Source organism: Pelodiscus sinensis, chromosome 27, assembly GCF_052426305.1.
Source record: "Pelodiscus sinensis isolate ZL-2025 chromosome 27, ASM5242630v1, whole genome shotgun sequence".
NCBI classification, from domain to species: Eukaryota; Metazoa; Chordata; order Testudines; family Trionychidae; genus Pelodiscus; species Pelodiscus sinensis.
Genome location: NC_143078.1, coordinates 3,406,921 through 3,423,322, shown reverse-complemented (window position 1 = coordinate 3,423,322; position 16,402 = coordinate 3,406,921). Strand labels below are relative to the sequence as shown.

Sequence of the window (16,402 nt, the reverse complement as noted above, 5' to 3'; positions counted from 1 at the left end):
CAACCTGCTAGAACTAGTGCCAGTTCAAAACTTAAAGAGAAACACACACACATAACATACATACAAAAATAAGACTATTGACTGAAAAGACTATCGCAGGAATTTTTCACTTATCTTTGTGGGGAGTGGTTGACTGAGCTACCTGAAATCTTTCTAGCCCAGTCTTGTATCCCAAATATGAAAAATCTTTTCACTTCTCTAGTCCCTGTCATTACAGGACCTCTAAAGTACTTTGCAAACATTTATTAAACTTTACAAAATCTCTGTGAGACAGGGAAGTAGTATACCTATTTCACAGATGAGTTAACTGAGCATAGAGGGGCAAAGCGACTTGTCTGAGGTAACTAATTCAGACAGGGAGCCTGGCATCCTCATCCTAAGTCCCAATTTTAATAATTAAATCATATTGCATTTCATCAATCGGAAGGATCTAGAAGGCAATCCTAATGAGGAAGGAAGTTGAACCATTTAATGGCATCATTAATCGGTAAGCCTGTAACTTCAGCGATGAAGTCACACCATTCACTGCATTTGATTCAAAAGTTTCATAGAAAACAATTACAAATAAATTTGAAAACAATTAAAAGTAGTTAATCCGCTACAGTGCTTTCCAGTGTGGAAGAATGACTAATTAGCTACAAAATTTGATTGTTGTGGGGGAAAAAGAGTTGGAAATAATATTCAACCCAGCTTTAAACCTATCATGCAAGGCCTTTTATTCAAACCCACTGCTGCCATTCTGCCATTGCACAATGACTTGTAACTCTACCTGCTTTAATCTTTTTTTACACAGAGCATTGCAAATCCTCAGTTGAACATGATTTTTAAGATCCTCAGCCAGCATTAGAACATGTCATACACCAGTGTTTCTCAACCTTTTTTTTTATAAAGTATCCCTTAAAAAAAAATAAGTACCCCCAGTGCCTACAGTTTTCAGACAATTTTTTTCTACCGTTGCAACACATTTGTTTAAATAACTTAATTGTAGCTGAGCAGGCGATGAAATTTTTGGGGGTAAATAGTAGAAAAATAATAAAGCACTGTAAAACTTACATAGAACATAAGAATGGCCATACAGGGTCAGACCAGAGGTCCATCTAGCCCAGTAACCTGTCTGCCACCAGTGGCCAGTGCCAGGTGGACCAAAGACAATGATCAAGCAATTTGTCTCTTGCCATCCGTCTCTAGCCTCTAACAAACAGAGGCCTGGGACACCATTTCTTAAAACAAAAATTCAGTTTTCTCCAAATTTCAGTTGTGTTGACGTAACCCCCAGACTTCTCTCAAGTACTCTTGAGGAGACTTGTACCACTGGTTGAGAAACACTGTCATAGACAACATGATTACAAATGGACTTGCATCTAAAATACTTTAAAAAGCACCTCCTCATCCCGCATCAGCTATTTCAGCTATTTTAAAACCTGCAATTTTAAAATTAGGGTTTGGCAGCACTGAATCCTGTAAGAAAGAAAATGATTTCCCAACATTGAAATAATAAATGCAGTTTTTCAGTGGGTAAGCTGCTTCTCTTAAGAATTCAGAGTTGCAAACATTTATTTTGCCAATTTGTTCTTCCAATTTACCTTGAAAATGTGCGTCCTTTGGCAATGCAAAATCAGCCTCCTGCATAAGAATTTGCTGTCCTAAGACAAGACTTTATATTCTTCAGATGTTTGTACACAGCTAATATTTGGTGAGGGCAGGGGACTATTTAGCAAGTGCAGGAGGAAATGATCAGGAGTAAAGCCATGAAAAATAGGGGAGGGAAAATTATGGCTGAGCATCAGAAGAAAACTGCTTGACATTGAGAGCTATTAGGCTGGAATAATTTCTTAAGTGAAGCTGTGGAAACCCTGTCCGTGGGGAGATTTATATGCAGTCTAGAAAAAGCAATGGGAAATATTTCATGGGGAAGAATGCTATGCTGGCAAGAGTGAGACTAAATGGTTTCTCTCATCTTGAATTTCTATGTACAGTGATTTAGGTTTTGTGTCCATTTCTCTGGGGGTATGTCTATGCTACAGAGGTTTTTTTTTGGAAAAACGGCCGTTTTTCCGAAAAAAACTTCAATTATGTCCACACTGCAATCACATTCTTTCGAATAAAAATTGAAAGAATGGAGGGGTTTTTCCAACATTGGTAAACCTCTTTCTATGAGGAATAAGCATTTTTTCCAAAAGGAAAAAGGCGTGTGTGTACAGGGAAGAGAGAGTTCTTTGGAAAGAAGAGGAAAAAACACAGTTGCCCCGGTGGCCATTCTGTCCATAGCAATCACAGCTTACATGCAAAGATAGTGTCCATTCAGTCTGGATGCTATCTTTCGAAAAAGCAGATCACTTTTTCTATGTGCTTTGGCGGTGTGGACACTCTCTTTCGGAAGAAGTTTTTTTGGAAGATCTCTTCCGGAAAAGCTTCTTCTGAAAGAAGCCTGCAGTCTAGACATAACCACAGTGACTTGGAAGTTCCTAGGGGAACAGAGGCAATAAAAATTTCAAAGACAGTGTCTTGAATTGCAGGTTTGGGTCAGGAGAATGGTCCAGTCCTTTGCAATGGGTTTGTTTGCTCCTAGAATGTATACCGACCTGCTATAAGCAGCAACCCACAATGAGAAGGGAAGAGACTGCCCAGTAAAGCTGGGTGAAAATTTGTTGCAACACCTTTCTACCAAAAGTGGCCTTTGAATATTGTTGTTTCCTTTGAAAGAAAATTATGTCCTTTGGCAGTTGCTGAGGAAAAAAAAAAGAAAAAATGTTTCATGGAAATTCACGAAAACAGTTTTTTTCTTTATAAATGATCACATTTTCTTTTTGTTTTTTCATGGAGGAAAAAAATCCCAAGAAATGTTGGAAAAATTAGGGGGAAAATCATGGGGATAAATTGGAATTTTTGAATGGATCTACTCATCAGATTGCTCTGTTCTAGCACTCCTTCAAATCTCTTTAGGGGTACAATCTCTACCGTTCTCAATTTCCTCTCTCCCGAAGAAACCACATTCCATGTGCCTCAGGTAAGTGGGATGCAGGGGCAGGCAATTTCGGGTTTCTGTAGCTATAACTTCTCTGTGTATGGAGAGATGGGGAAGGAAAAAGCGAGGTTGGAAGACAGAACAACTGAGTAATACCTGCAAGAAGGGCGCAAGGTGCGGAGTTTGGATCCCATGCTCAGATCACAATGAACCTACATCTTGAATGATCAAAATCTGGGGCTTGGTTTGGTCTTATCTCCAATAGTGTTTTGTAAGTTCACACGAGCTAATCAAGTCTCTTCCTTCTCATTAGCCAGGGAGTGCCAAGCAATTCCTGTGCTTATCAAAACAGATACTTTCCCTGCCTCCTGCAGAGAGACCATCCTCTCTGCTCTCCACACCTCTTTCTCCTTAGCTTCTGCAGCTCTGTTTATCAGTAAAGCTACTGTATGTACGTGTGTGTGTGAGAGAGAGAGAGATTCTGGGCAGTCCGTGCTATTTCAATGCCTGTAATCACTGCAAAGGCATCATTGCACTGTGTAATTCAGGAAGTTCTGTACCTAGTTACAGGTGGACAGATTTACCCCCGTCCTGTTCAAATGAGCAGTACAATAGCCTAATGCCTCCATTATGAATGCTGTTTTTGTCTTAAGCTACTATTCTCACCCCTTGTTTGATTTTCCCTCCCTTCTTTATCTTCACCAGGAGCTTTGCCAAGCCAGCGGCAGCCCCGGCCAATGTAATGCTAGAAATGGTAACACTACGTGCTTTTGATGCAGGAAAATAATTTCTCCTCTGCAGAATGTATGTTTCCTAACGTTCCCATTTAATTTTTTTCCAACCAGGTGTGGGATAAATGTTATGTGCACCAAGGCATGAGCGGATGTGCACCACCAGAAGAAACACGTGCTCTACTCATTAGCAGGGCAACATTTGAATTTCTCAGTGGCCGCCCAGGTGCTCAGCTTCCAGGGAACACTGATGGCTACCCTGGCAGCCTGAGCCCAGACAGCTAAAGAGCGGAACACGACGCGCTATTTTTCCTGGTTTTATGGCCCTAATGAAAACTGTGAATGTCCGAGAAAGACTTGGATTAACAACAATACACTGCACACAAGGTACTTTCTACAGGTGGATGTAATTATCTCCCCCATCGAATAGATGTGGAAACCGAGGGATAGAGAAGTGAAGTGACTTCTTTAAGACTCCATAGCAAGTCAGGGAAGAGAAGGGTAGAGCTGAGAATACAAGGCAAGGGGCTGGCCATTGAAACCTGTGCAAACTGAGCGCACAATGGAAGTGCTACATTCCCGGCCAGCGTGGCAGTGTTTTTAGCCTTTGCACAGATGTAAATGGGGGCATAAGGTGCAAGGCAACAGAGAATCAGACTTTGAAGATATTCAATGAGCCACGGGTCTGATGGGGTGGAATGGGATTAAATGAAGAAGTGGTAGCCAACCGAGGCTCGTGAGTGGGCCACATGAGTGGCTCTCTTTCATCTTAGTGAGCGGCAAGATTCTCATAACCAAGATTGTCTCCCGGGCAGGGGTACCTACAATGTGTGGGAGGTGCTGACTGCACTGTGATTGGCTGCAGAGGGAGCGCATGGCTCTCCCCATCCATGCTGTGCGCAATCAGCCTGCACCTCCCTTCGTGTGCCCTGGCTTTATGTGAGTGTCACTCTAGTAACACTGGTAAGAAAAACCAGCAGAATCTGGCAATCCTGGTACAGGGGCAACAGTAACCAAAAAGTCTTGTGGGCCATGCGTAGGCCCCATCTCTGAAATGAAGCCAAGGAAAGATTAAATTGAGCATCAAGAAACGTGCTATTGGTAAAATCAGTTCAGTGATAGAATAACCTCCCAAGGGAAGCAGTAAAGACACACAGCACCTGAGTGATTTAAGACAGGACGAGACAAAGTGCTGGAGAACGTCCTCCAGGGAGCTCTGCAGCCCTGGAGCAAAGGCCCATCCGTTTATAACGTCACTGAATGCTTGGCTGTCGCTTTATCATTCCTAGAATGGGATATGTGGATAACTGGGATATCACAGTGATTATCTGAGTCCACAGGATACTGAGTAATAAGTTAGGACTGTTGACAAGTGGGTCAATGGTGCATACTTTAAAGTCACATAACATCAGCCTGCATTCTGAGCGAGGCCCAAAGACCCATCTTTTCTTTGTATCAGCCAGGGCTCTGCTTTGAGTGGTGCTGCGGAGAGGGCTGTGTTAGTAAAGTTACTCTTTACTGGTGGAAGAAGGGGGGGATGATTCCTAAGCTGTCTGTTAGACTGGAAGCTCTTTAGGGCAGGGCTTATGCCCATGTATGAGTCTGTTCAGTCCCTTGCTCAACATGGCTCTGAGCATCAGGGAGGCATTTGAGCATGATAACAATGAGTAATACGTTATATTGCATGTATCTGCGGATGGCGTGTAGTGTAGAGTGATAGAACACTAGAACTGGAAGGGACCTCCAAAGATCATCAAGTTTCGCCTCCTGCCCTCATGGCACCATCAAGCACCATCTAGATCATCCCTGACAGGTGTCTGTCTAACCTGTTCTTGAATATCTCCAGGGAGGGAGATTCCACAACCTCCCTAGGCAATTATTCCAATATTTAACCACCCTGACAGGAAGTTTTTCCTAACGTCCAACCTAAACTTCCCTGGCTGCAATTTAAGCCCTTTGCTTCTTGTCCTATCCTCAGAGGCCAAGGAGAACAATTGGATCAATATGTGCTGCTGCTAATGAGTTGCACAAATAATGAAAAGATGGTCTGAGGAATGTGCAGCAGGAGAATAAGCAATTATTTCCCACTTATTTTTCCAAATGGAAAAAGGTCGTAGATAAATGAAACTCTGTCAGGTGCATGTGTTTCAAGACAATATTGCGACTAGAAAGACCTCAGACAGGGACAGCAGTCAGTAGTCATGAAAGAACTAATTAGACGCATGCAGTTTGGCCATACCACACAGAATTACATTTTTTCGGCTGAGTAAAAGTTTGTGACTTTCCCCGGATGGAGAACAGAGTTTCAAAGTAAAGTGTGGTCTGTACCACACTGTATCCAGTGTATTCCAATCCCTCGTATCCCTCCCCTTGCTCAACTGCACACACACACGGTGAGCTCCTGTGCGGGGAGGGGAAGCACTAATCTCTCTGAATGAGTTTATCTACCACATCAGTGCAACCCAGATGTGATCAGTAAGCCGGTAGGAGCTACAGGACTGTGTTCAAAAGCCAAACACCTTCTCAGGCCATGTTGAAGGGTTGGCTCTTGGTGTAATTGTATCCAGGATAGGCCCAGACATTACGTGGCTACCATTTATAATGGGTTGCCTGCCAAATATTAGCAGATATATAAAGTTTAAAAAGCGAGGGCATAGATTACAGGGGACACTGTGCTATGTCTGATGATCAGCTGAGTTTAGTGCTTTCACGTTCTTTGCCATTTGTGTGGAGATTGTTTTTAAAAAAAGTTTTCCTACATTTATTTCATTTTATTTCCTTTTAAAAATACAGAACTGGTCATCTAGTCACATTCTTTACAAGTAAGTGATAACAAAAATAGAAAGCAGAAATCCATGTGGGACTAACACTCTACCAAAGCCTGTCTTTTTTTTTCCACAAATATGTTTTCACAGACAATAATTAGCAGACAAACACACTGTTTGCAGTGGCACTGTATGGACTTAAAAGGTGGTTACAAAATCATCTAAATAAAGACTGCCATCCAAGGTGAAAGATTTATTTGTGTTTGGGGTTGTGCGTGCGCATGTGTGCCCCTGTGTTTGTGCAATCAGTTTGCTACTGTGCACCAAATCAAGAAAATGTGCTGAGACCTTTGTGTGGTTCTCTCTCACACAAACACACACACACACACATACACACACAGAGAAACGGAAATAGATTTCTGTGACAGCTGTCTTCTTTGTCTAAATCTTTCTCTATAAAAGAAAAAAAAAGATGTATAATTTTGGTTGGTTAAAGATTCTGCTCCATGAAGGAAAAAAAATCATAAAATCCATTGTTTTTGTTTCACCTTTTTCAGTCATTTCCTCATGAATAAATATTATCCATTAAAAACCTTTAAAAAGGTGCCGAGATACACAGTGTTATATTTCTGTTTCTTTATTGACCTTCTTGTTGCCATGATGGTTCTTTTTCTCTAGCCTCTAGAAACCTTTCTATGCTTCTTAGCCTGGAACAAGACTCTCTCGGGCGCGGGCACACCCCCCCTTTCTCCAACCCACCTCTTCCTCCCTCTCCTCATTCATTCTCCGGCCATGGCATGAATGCGAGTTTGAAGAAAGCTGCCTCGTTAGGTCTCCATTGCTAATTCTATGACGAAATGTCAGGTTGGTCCATCCAGGCACAATCTGCAGCAAGAAAGGAACATGGAGGCGTGGAGGGGGAGGGACGCCGGCATTCCAGCTGCTTCCTTCACGCGACACCTTCTTACAAGGCAGAGACCTTGACCACGTTGGTGGTGGCAATGTTCGTCGCGTGGTGGGGGGGGCTGCTCGGTGGGGGCCGGCTCTCTCCTTCTGGCGTCAGTGCCGGGGGGGTCGGGATACTGATGATGGCTGTTGTGAGCTGGGAGGGTTTGCAGTTCGGTCGCAGCCCGTCGTCGGATTTCATATTGAGACTGGAACGACTAGAAAACAAAAGGGATTTTTTTTTTAACAAGAGTCAGTAACAAAGGCCCCTGCTCTTCCACAGTGTTGCATGCCTCTGAAGGAAGGACACTGAAAACTAGCACTTCTACCAAAGCCTGACTTTCCCCCCTCCAGCCCTTGCAAATATGTTTTCTTGGACAATAATTAGCAGACAAATACGCTAATTATTCCTTCATTTTTTGAGGAATACAGGACCTGTCGAAAAAGGCTTTATTTTCGACAGATCCGTGTCTAGACTGCCGTTTTTTTCCAAAAAAGCTCCATTTCGAAAAAAAGGGGCAGCCATGTTTATGCTAATGAAGTGCAGGATATTTAAATTCCTGCTTCATTAGCAATTTCAACGTGCTTGATTTGCATCCCTCTGTTGACAGAGGGATGCAGTCTGGATATAGTCAGTGCCTCCTGGTTGGTTTGCAGCGTTGCCTGGGGACAGCTTCTTTCTTCTTTCAGACTCCTCAGGGTTTCTTGCACCTTCCTCTAGGCCAGGGCACTGGTGAAGATGAGATATGGGCTAGCTATTACTCCTGAGTAGGTTCAGAATGCCAGGTCCTGGATTTCTGTTAACGCCAGGCCTACTTAATCATCCCTCTGGTCAGTCAAATCGTAGTGGCTTCTCCCTTGAAGAACTTGGGGGTGTTTTTCAGCGGCTCTCAGCGCTGGGTACATGGACCTCCATGAACCTTCCAGCAAAGAGTTGGGTGCTGTGTGTCGCTGTTTCACCGCAATGAGCAGGTAAGGGGTTCAGTAAGATAAACATCCTTCCAGGTGGCCTTGTGTTAGCTGTAGGCTTTGTAATGCCTGCTATGGGGTGTGCAAGGTCTAATGTGCTGCGCAATGCTCGTGTTTCAAATGATTTAGGCCGTGTGTTTGTGTCTCTCCCATCTCAGTGTAGGGGCAGGGCACTCTGAGAAATGCGATAAGCTCTCCCTGGAGCGTGTCTCATCCCGAAATACAAAATAAAGCGGACCAATCAAAGCCACTTGAGGGGCAGGCTGCAGCAGAGGTCACTGGTGCGTCAAGTGTGATACACACAGGTGCGGGGTGGGAGCCTGCCTGTACAATAAAAGCCTCCCCCCCCCAACAGTGGGGAGGTGACGGGTTTGTGAATGCAGCTACTGGGGGTGGCCAACTCTGCTTTCAGAAGCCGCCCTTCCTAAAACGAATGAAAGTTTGGGGCAGCTCAAGGGTGGATCTGGCACAAGACAGAGCTCTCCTTCCACTACTGCTGGAAGCCTTCTGCTACCTCAGACCCTAGGACAGCGATGTAAAACCCTGACCGATCAGCTAAACGATTAAACGTTAGTTTAACCGAACCTTTAACCGGTTAACTGACTAAGCAGGATGGGATGGGCTGGTGGCCCCGTGGGGGGGCCCAGCATGGCAGGCTGCAGGCAGGGGGCTGCTCCCAGTTAAGCAGTTCCCCCCCGTTCAAAGCCCTGCCCTAGGAAAGAAGATAAATCCTGCACAGAGTCACGGTGCCGGATCCTTAGTTGCTGTAAATCTGTACAAGTCTGCTGATTACAACAGGGCCATGTCCCTTGATACCAGATGAGAATTTGGCCTCGTATCCTGTGACTTTAGTTTGTTTTCTTCAGCAGCTATTGCACCTGATTCTGTTCTCGGTAGTGGTTGAAATCAGCTGTCATTCACTGGACCCAACAGGCTAGATGGTGTAAACCTGGTGCATGTGAGAGTCTAAAGCCTTAGGACCACAGGCTCAAACTCCAGCTCAGTTTTATTTTTCCTTTCAGAGCTTCCAGCCCTTTGTCTTTTCTACTTGTTTCCCCTGCACTACTGCTAAGGCTCTGGCAGCTTGGAATATTCCTATTAGATCAGCATCAGTTGCGGCCTATAATTAATTACCAAAGGAAAATGATAGGTCTGTTTTCCCTGCATCTGCATAGCTGCAGGAGTCTGCTGCTACCAGCCGAACAGGTTTTCTTGAAATATAATATAAAGGGCTCCCCGTTGGAAAGTCACCACTGTTATTGACTCACCGAGAGGTCTCAGGGCACTTCTGTGGGACAACATAAGAACAGCCAGACTGAGTCAGACCAAAGGTCCACCTAGTCCAGTGTCCTGTCTGCCACAGTGATGCCAGGTGCCCCAGAGGGAGTGAACAGAGCAGGAAATCATCAAGCGATCTCTCTCATCACCCATTCCCAGCCTCTGACAAACAGAGGCCAGGGATACGCTCCCTGCCCATCCTGGCTAATAGCCATTGACGGATTGAATCTCCATGAATTTATCTAGCTCTTTCTTGAACCCTGTTAAAGTCCTGGCCTTCATGTAAGAAGGTGGGTGAGGCAATGGATTTTACTTGGACAACTTCTGTGGGTGAGAGGGACGTGCTTCCGAGCCACACTGAGCTTTGCTGCAGCCCCAGGGAAAGGTGCTCCCAGGAAGTGGGTCTGGCCCACGAAAGCTCATCACCTAATAAACCATCTTGTTAGTCTTTAAAGTGCTACATAGTCCTGTATTTTGTTTCAGCTACACCAGACTAACACGGCTACATCTCTATCACTATTCAAGATGGAACAGATTGTTTAGTGTCAGTCCTTAGCAGGTATTGTAAGAGACCCTTCGAGGTAGAGTGGCCCATTATAATGCCTCTGCAGTTATAGGGGAAAACGGGGGAGGAGTAGCTGAAGACTCAGCTGAAGAGGCTAAGGTGGGATTTCCAAAACCTTAGAAATCTACACCCCATTTAAGGACAATTAAAAGAATCCCCAGTCCCTCCTTCTCATTACAACCTCTCCATGTGCTCCCCCCTCCCCCCATGACCAGCAGTTCACAACAGAGGGATGCAGATCTACATAACACCAGATAAGTAGGGACGTAGTTAACATTATTTAAGATAACCTTGTTGAAATTGGTTTTAGCAGCCACTGAAACAAACAGCAATCCATACTCTTCGGAGCTATTGTTTCAGGCTTGCTACAGATTCGGGCAGGTGCTGATGACACATGGGCAGTTTGCTCAAGGTTTTCTTTAAAACCATAAGAGCTAGCAACTTGCTTTTATTTTTAAATGGAAGATTGTAGGAAATGACGGAGAGGCCTCTCCCTTTCTCCAGTCGAAACCTGTTTTTCCACTAAGGGGGCACCCCCACACTTTAGGAAATCATAGAATCCTAGAACACTACAACTGGAAGAGAGGTCATCAAGTCCAGCCCTCTGCCCTCAGGACAGGGCCAAGCATTGTCTAGATCATTCCTGACAGGTGTCTGTCTAACCTGCTCTTAAATATCTCCAGAGGTGGAGATTCCACAGCCTCCCTGGGCAATTTATTCCAGTGCTTACCCACCCTGGGTATGTCTACACTACCCTCCTAATTCGAAATAGGAGGGTAATGTAGGCATACCGCAATTGCAAATGAAGCCCGGGATTTGAATTTCCCGGGCTTCATTTGCATAAAGCCGGCCGGCGCCATTTTTAAATGCCGGCAGTTCGAACCCCATGCCGCGCGGCACGGAGTAGCTAGTTCAGATTAGGCTTCCTAATTCGAACTAGCTGTACTCCTCATTCCACGAGTACAGCTCCTGAGTTGGCCTCAACTGGGATCCAAACTGGATGGAGAAGAGCTGAGCTAGAGTTTGGGTCAGCTCCCTCTAGGCTGAGTCCAGAGTAGTTGCAGAAGGCAGCCAGGAGTCACCTCTCCAGGGACCCTATTGGAAGAATGGGAACTGCAATAGGCCCAGGTGGGACCCACTTCTCCTTGGCCAAGGGCATAGAAACTGCCCCAAACTCAGCTCAGACCTCACCCCTAGCGGGTTTGCACACTGCAGTCAGCCCCACTGTACCTTGTTGTAAGGGATGGCTGTTCGCTGCACTGGATGTGTATCGTGCTTAGCTCCTGCATGCTCCGCAGGCGAGTGGCCGGCACGTTGGAGTTGGGAAGGTGCGTCGTCTTCTTGTTGCGGCGAGAACAACAGGAGGTGGAGACGCCATGCTGGCTTGAGAGCGAGGGGCTGTGTGTGGAGGGGTAATTCTGCATGGAGCTGTCCATGCAGTTCTGCTCAAACAGCTGCTCATCTATGAACTCGTGGTTCTGGCAGGGGGAAAAAACAGCAGTGTCACTCTGGCTGGTCACGACCCATGTGGCCAAGACCACCTTGGGCGAGGCACGAGGGACAGGTCAGCCCCTCACAGGGGTGAGACACTCACTGCCCGTGGGTCTGAAATAGCTTGCACTGGACATGGCTCAGATTTTTAAAAAGTGCAAACAACAACAACAACAACAACAACAGGGAGAGAGATAACATCATCCCATTACTTAGTGCAACTGAGAGAGCTCATTTGCTCCCCTAACCCTAACCCCCCCACCACCACGCCACAACTCAGGGATCAGAGAAGCTGCAACAGATGCCTGAGAGGCTTGTCAGGACCACGTTTCAGAACCAGACCTAGTTTGGGCCTGATTTTTCACTTACACACCCGCGTCCCTGAAGGGACCCGTGGGAAGCCGGTGGAGTCTCACTGCTATAAAGTGGTGTGGAAAGGAAACCCTGGCTCACTGGCTCTGGGTTTGGGAATAAGGCCGTGGCTTGTACTCTTTGTGTCAGTGGGACCAGCCCATCATTCAGCTGGAAAGTTAGGTGGAGTGTGCTGGTTTAGATGATTCTTCAAGGTATGGCACCCATCCGGTTCTGGGCTGGCAGCTGGGTTATTTGTGGCAGAAGTAAAGGTGTTAAGGGGGAGGCAGAAAGGGGAGGGAAATGGTGATAAAGGGTCACCTAGAACTGCAAATTTGGGTAGCCTAGAGCTTCAGAGTTGCACGGAAAACTTCAGTGCCTCTTGCACCAATGAGTAGAGAACAGGGTAGGGAAGAGCCAAAGAATATACATGTACATAAACATTCCCAGATGCCCAATATACAAATGTAACTTTTTACTTCTCAGAACTGGAAAGGAAGGAGAGGAGGGGGGCTAGAGATAAGGCAACCATCTATTTTCATTGGAACAGATACCAAGTCTGACATCAAACAAAGGCAAAAATGAACCCCATGCACAAACTCCAGAGAACAGGACAAGAACAAGAAAGGAAGCAAACATTCTGGACGCGTCACAGAGAGCGTAGAAAACAGATTGATTTAAAAAAAGGAAATACCTTGATGGTGGAAGTTCGTACAGATAACAGGGGATCATCCACAAGATAGGACAATCCCTACAGGACAACATGCCAACAAAAGATAAAAACACGATTGATTTTCCATTCCTGCATTCCAATGTTTAGTCTCCACATTCCATCCATTCAATCTCAGCATTCCATCTGGCACCCCAGGTTTCAATGGGCAACTGAGCCTTTCCCTTTACTAAACTGATTTGCTATATCAGTTTCTTTCTTTCTTTGGAAGATTGCATTTTAATTTTGTGTTCTCTTTCTAAAAGAGAGTGGACGTCCAAGGCACATGACAGCTATTCATTATTTCCTTTTATTTATTTATTGAGATACAGAAGCAGCAGATAAAACAAATTTTCGGGCCCTGAAATGGAGCTTGGCGATTGCATTGTGAGTGGCTCAGGGATTACACAATGGGACTGTGTTTTGGTTTTCCTTTGTGGAAATGCAGAAGGAAAGTTCTGGCTGAAGGACATGGCTCAACGAAGGCAAGCAGCCAGAGTAAGTATAGGATATGAATGTCAGTGCTCACATTAGGGATAGGGAATAGAGCTGACAAATCTTGTGTTAACACAACAAAGAATTTTTTTGTCATGCTTGTCGGAAGCATCTCAAGGTCACTTTGTCTTGTAACAAGCCAGATGTGTGGGCCATTCATAGCTGTTACATTGTAGGACTTTATTTTAGTGACAAATGCAGATACTGTGAAAATAATGAATGTCCTTTTAAGCTCCCCTTTTTTAGTTTAAGGAAAGGTGAATTGCCCTTTGAAACACGTTGGTAACCATGACACATGGATCATTCCTCATTCCATTCCTCCTGAAACTCTGAAACATTTCAAAATGACTCTTCAGTGTTTCGAATTCATAGGCTGCAGTTTCTGCAATTTGATGGTTTTGCATAATGTCTTAATAGATTAAGAATGCCAAGAAAGTACAGGAATTTCAACACAAAAATTGATTGAGCTGTTTTGACTAGCGCATCGAGAACCACAATCTAAACATGCTGCAACTGACTCCTTGAATGACAGCCTCTTTTTTGAAAACTTTGGTACTCCAGGTTAGCAGTGCTCACACTTCAAGAATTGAACAGCCACTTAATACTGAACAGAGCTAGAGAGAGAGAGAGAGGGAAAAAAACCTAAAAAATCCCAAACAAGTTAAAAAATAAAAAAAATAAAAATAAACCCACCTTAAATAAAATCCTGCTGGTGTTTGTATCATGATTCTAGAGGATCATATGGCTGTTGTGACAGAGTTTGTTCATCAATTCAGAGAGTCAGAGGTTCCATATGCAGATGAGACAATTATGATAATTTAGCCTCGCTCTCCTTTCCCTCCCCAACACAAGCCCTAGAACTTCCCCAGAATAATTCCTTTTGAACTAGAGAATATCTTTTTAAAAAATCCAATCTTCATTTAAATATTGCCGGTAATGAAGAATCCGGTATGTCACTTGGTAAATTATTCAAGTTGTTAATTATCTCCTCTGGTTCCCCATTACCCAACAAATAATGTATTCAAAATTAACAGTTTTCATTAATCAAACAGAGCTATGCATTTTTTGAAGACAGAATTTGTTTTTTGCTGTCATTCATCAAGCACATTATTTTCAAATAGTTATTTTCCCTGATCTGATCAGCTCTAAGCATGATACCCAGACATGCGATCACATTGCAGACAATCTAATCAGGGTTGCGGCAAGCTGAAAAATGGGGCAAAAATGCAGCAAATATTTTGTGGATTTTTTTCCCCTCCAATGTTCATCTAAATTGGCATGACATTTTTGGACCCAAAAATCAAAATTCAGAAAATTTTTAACAGCTGATGCAAATATCTGAATGCAATGGCAGGACAGTTCACCTTACAGGTTTTGTGGCTTTTTTTCTGGATTCTAGTCAATGCAGTAGCTCCTCTATATTTCTGTTCCCCACCCTGCACAGCCATCTCGAACAAAATAAATTGGGGGTCAATATAGAAAAACTCAAGAAACAATTCTGCCCTGCATTCTCCTCTCTCTGCTGCTGCCCCTTTGACCCCATTGGCTGTTGTTATCATTCATTTTGGGCCAAACAGCTAATAGCAACTTACACCACAAGGTGTCTCACTGGAATCAGTGTGCAAAAAAGTGCGACTCCGAAGACAGAATATCGTCATCTGGCCTAAAGTTTGTCTAATGTAAGCCCCAGCTCTGCAATGAGTTTTAGATTTGCTGAACTTTACTCACTGACAGGCAGTGGAAATACCCACGGTGTGTAAAGTTAAGCATGTGTCTAAGACTTTGCAGGATCTGGACATTAGATGGTAGATACTTTGGAACGGGGATCTTACCTGTTTAAAATACTAGGCAACTTTATGGCACTTGGCAAATAGTAGCAATAATCACATGATATAAGCATATTTGAAATCATTTGAAGCTTGAGGGTACATACAGAATTCTAAACAACTGAAGAGTCAGGCTGTGAAATAGCTGCTTGCAATGAAACATACAGTGTTATCAGAAACACAGGCAAGCTCATACTTATACTATACAATTAAATCAACAGCCACTGATATCATCACCGTAATGATTCGCTTCGTAATTCATCAGGATGAGTTTCAGAACCTGCGGGATTTAGTTGCTATAGGTATTTAACCAATGCGCTTCTTCCAAAGCGTCTTTGGAACCTACAGGGTGTTATTCTGGTAGGAACCACATTGTGAAAAAACTAAGGTTATGCGTGTAGGTCAGAAAGCAAAGGCATGGCTGATGGTAGTTGCAGATAAGATGTATCCCTTTCCTATTCAGGTTTCAACCCACTGGTGTCTTTCTAGGCAGGGCCATGATATATACAATATAAATAACATGTCCCTTTACCACAGATCACTTTTGAATATAGAGCTGGAAATGGATACGAGTTAAAGATCTGTTTGCAATTTTTCCAGGGACTTCTGCTTACAGAAACATTTGATAATTTAAAAAATAGCACTACCAAGGGTCTCATGCCAGCACCATGCATTGCATAAGTGAAACGTGGCTCCAGTGGAATCCACTTGACTGGTCCCCCTGATGAAGGGACTGGTCCTTTAAATGAGGCTTGTCAGGAAGGAAAGACATGAGTGGCATCACCAAACCATACTAAAAAGGCTCGGCTGCTCCCTTTAAATGGTTCAGTGGTTGTTTTCGCCAGCCTATTTGTGGCTGGGAATACACGTGGCTTGGAATTTGCTGTGATCAGCTTCCTCTTCCTGCCAGCAACCTGTTCCATCACTGGCGGTGGGTGAGAGCAATGGATTCAGAAACCCTGGTTAAAACCTACTCCCGCAAGTCCGTGTCTTGAGTCATTACAGGCCACTTCTCTGCTCCGCAGTGGCTGCTTGCATAAACGTATATAAACTAGCTTGAGTCCCTGGTGCCCGGCATTCTGGATTGTCATTTGCGCCAGTTGCAAAGTGAGTGCAAGGAGGCAGTGGTACCCGATCAAAAGGACAGTGGTTTGCACTCACTGTGCAGTGGTGTACAGAGCAATCCAGCCCTTTGCCCTTTTACACAGATTTAGCATTTTGCACAATGCTGATTTGTCAAGCAATTCACAAAAAGCAAGTGAATCTTTCCCTGGGTGGTATAGTCCAGGAAACTTCTGAGATTCAGCACCCA

The 16,402-nt window shown here is 44.2% G+C and overlaps 1 protein-coding gene across 1 annotated transcript in view; it reads right to left on the bottom strand.

Moving 5' to 3' along the window:
* Nucleotides 1-1,375: 1,375 nt before the first annotated feature.
* The window catches only part of KCND3 (potassium voltage-gated channel subfamily D member 3), a 250,682-nt gene continuing 235,655 nt past the window's right edge, over nt 1,376-16,402 (bottom strand). Inside the window, exons 6-8 of the mRNA XM_075910074.2 lie at nt 12,755-12,811; nt 11,449-11,696; nt 1,376-7,624 (exon numbers count right to left, since the gene is read on the bottom strand). Coding sequence (XP_075766189.1) covers nt 7,426-7,624; nt 11,449-11,696; nt 12,755-12,811 — 504 coding nt within the window. The 3' untranslated portion in view covers nt 1,376-7,425. The remainder of the gene's footprint in view (nt 7,625-11,448; nt 11,697-12,754; nt 12,812-16,402) is intronic.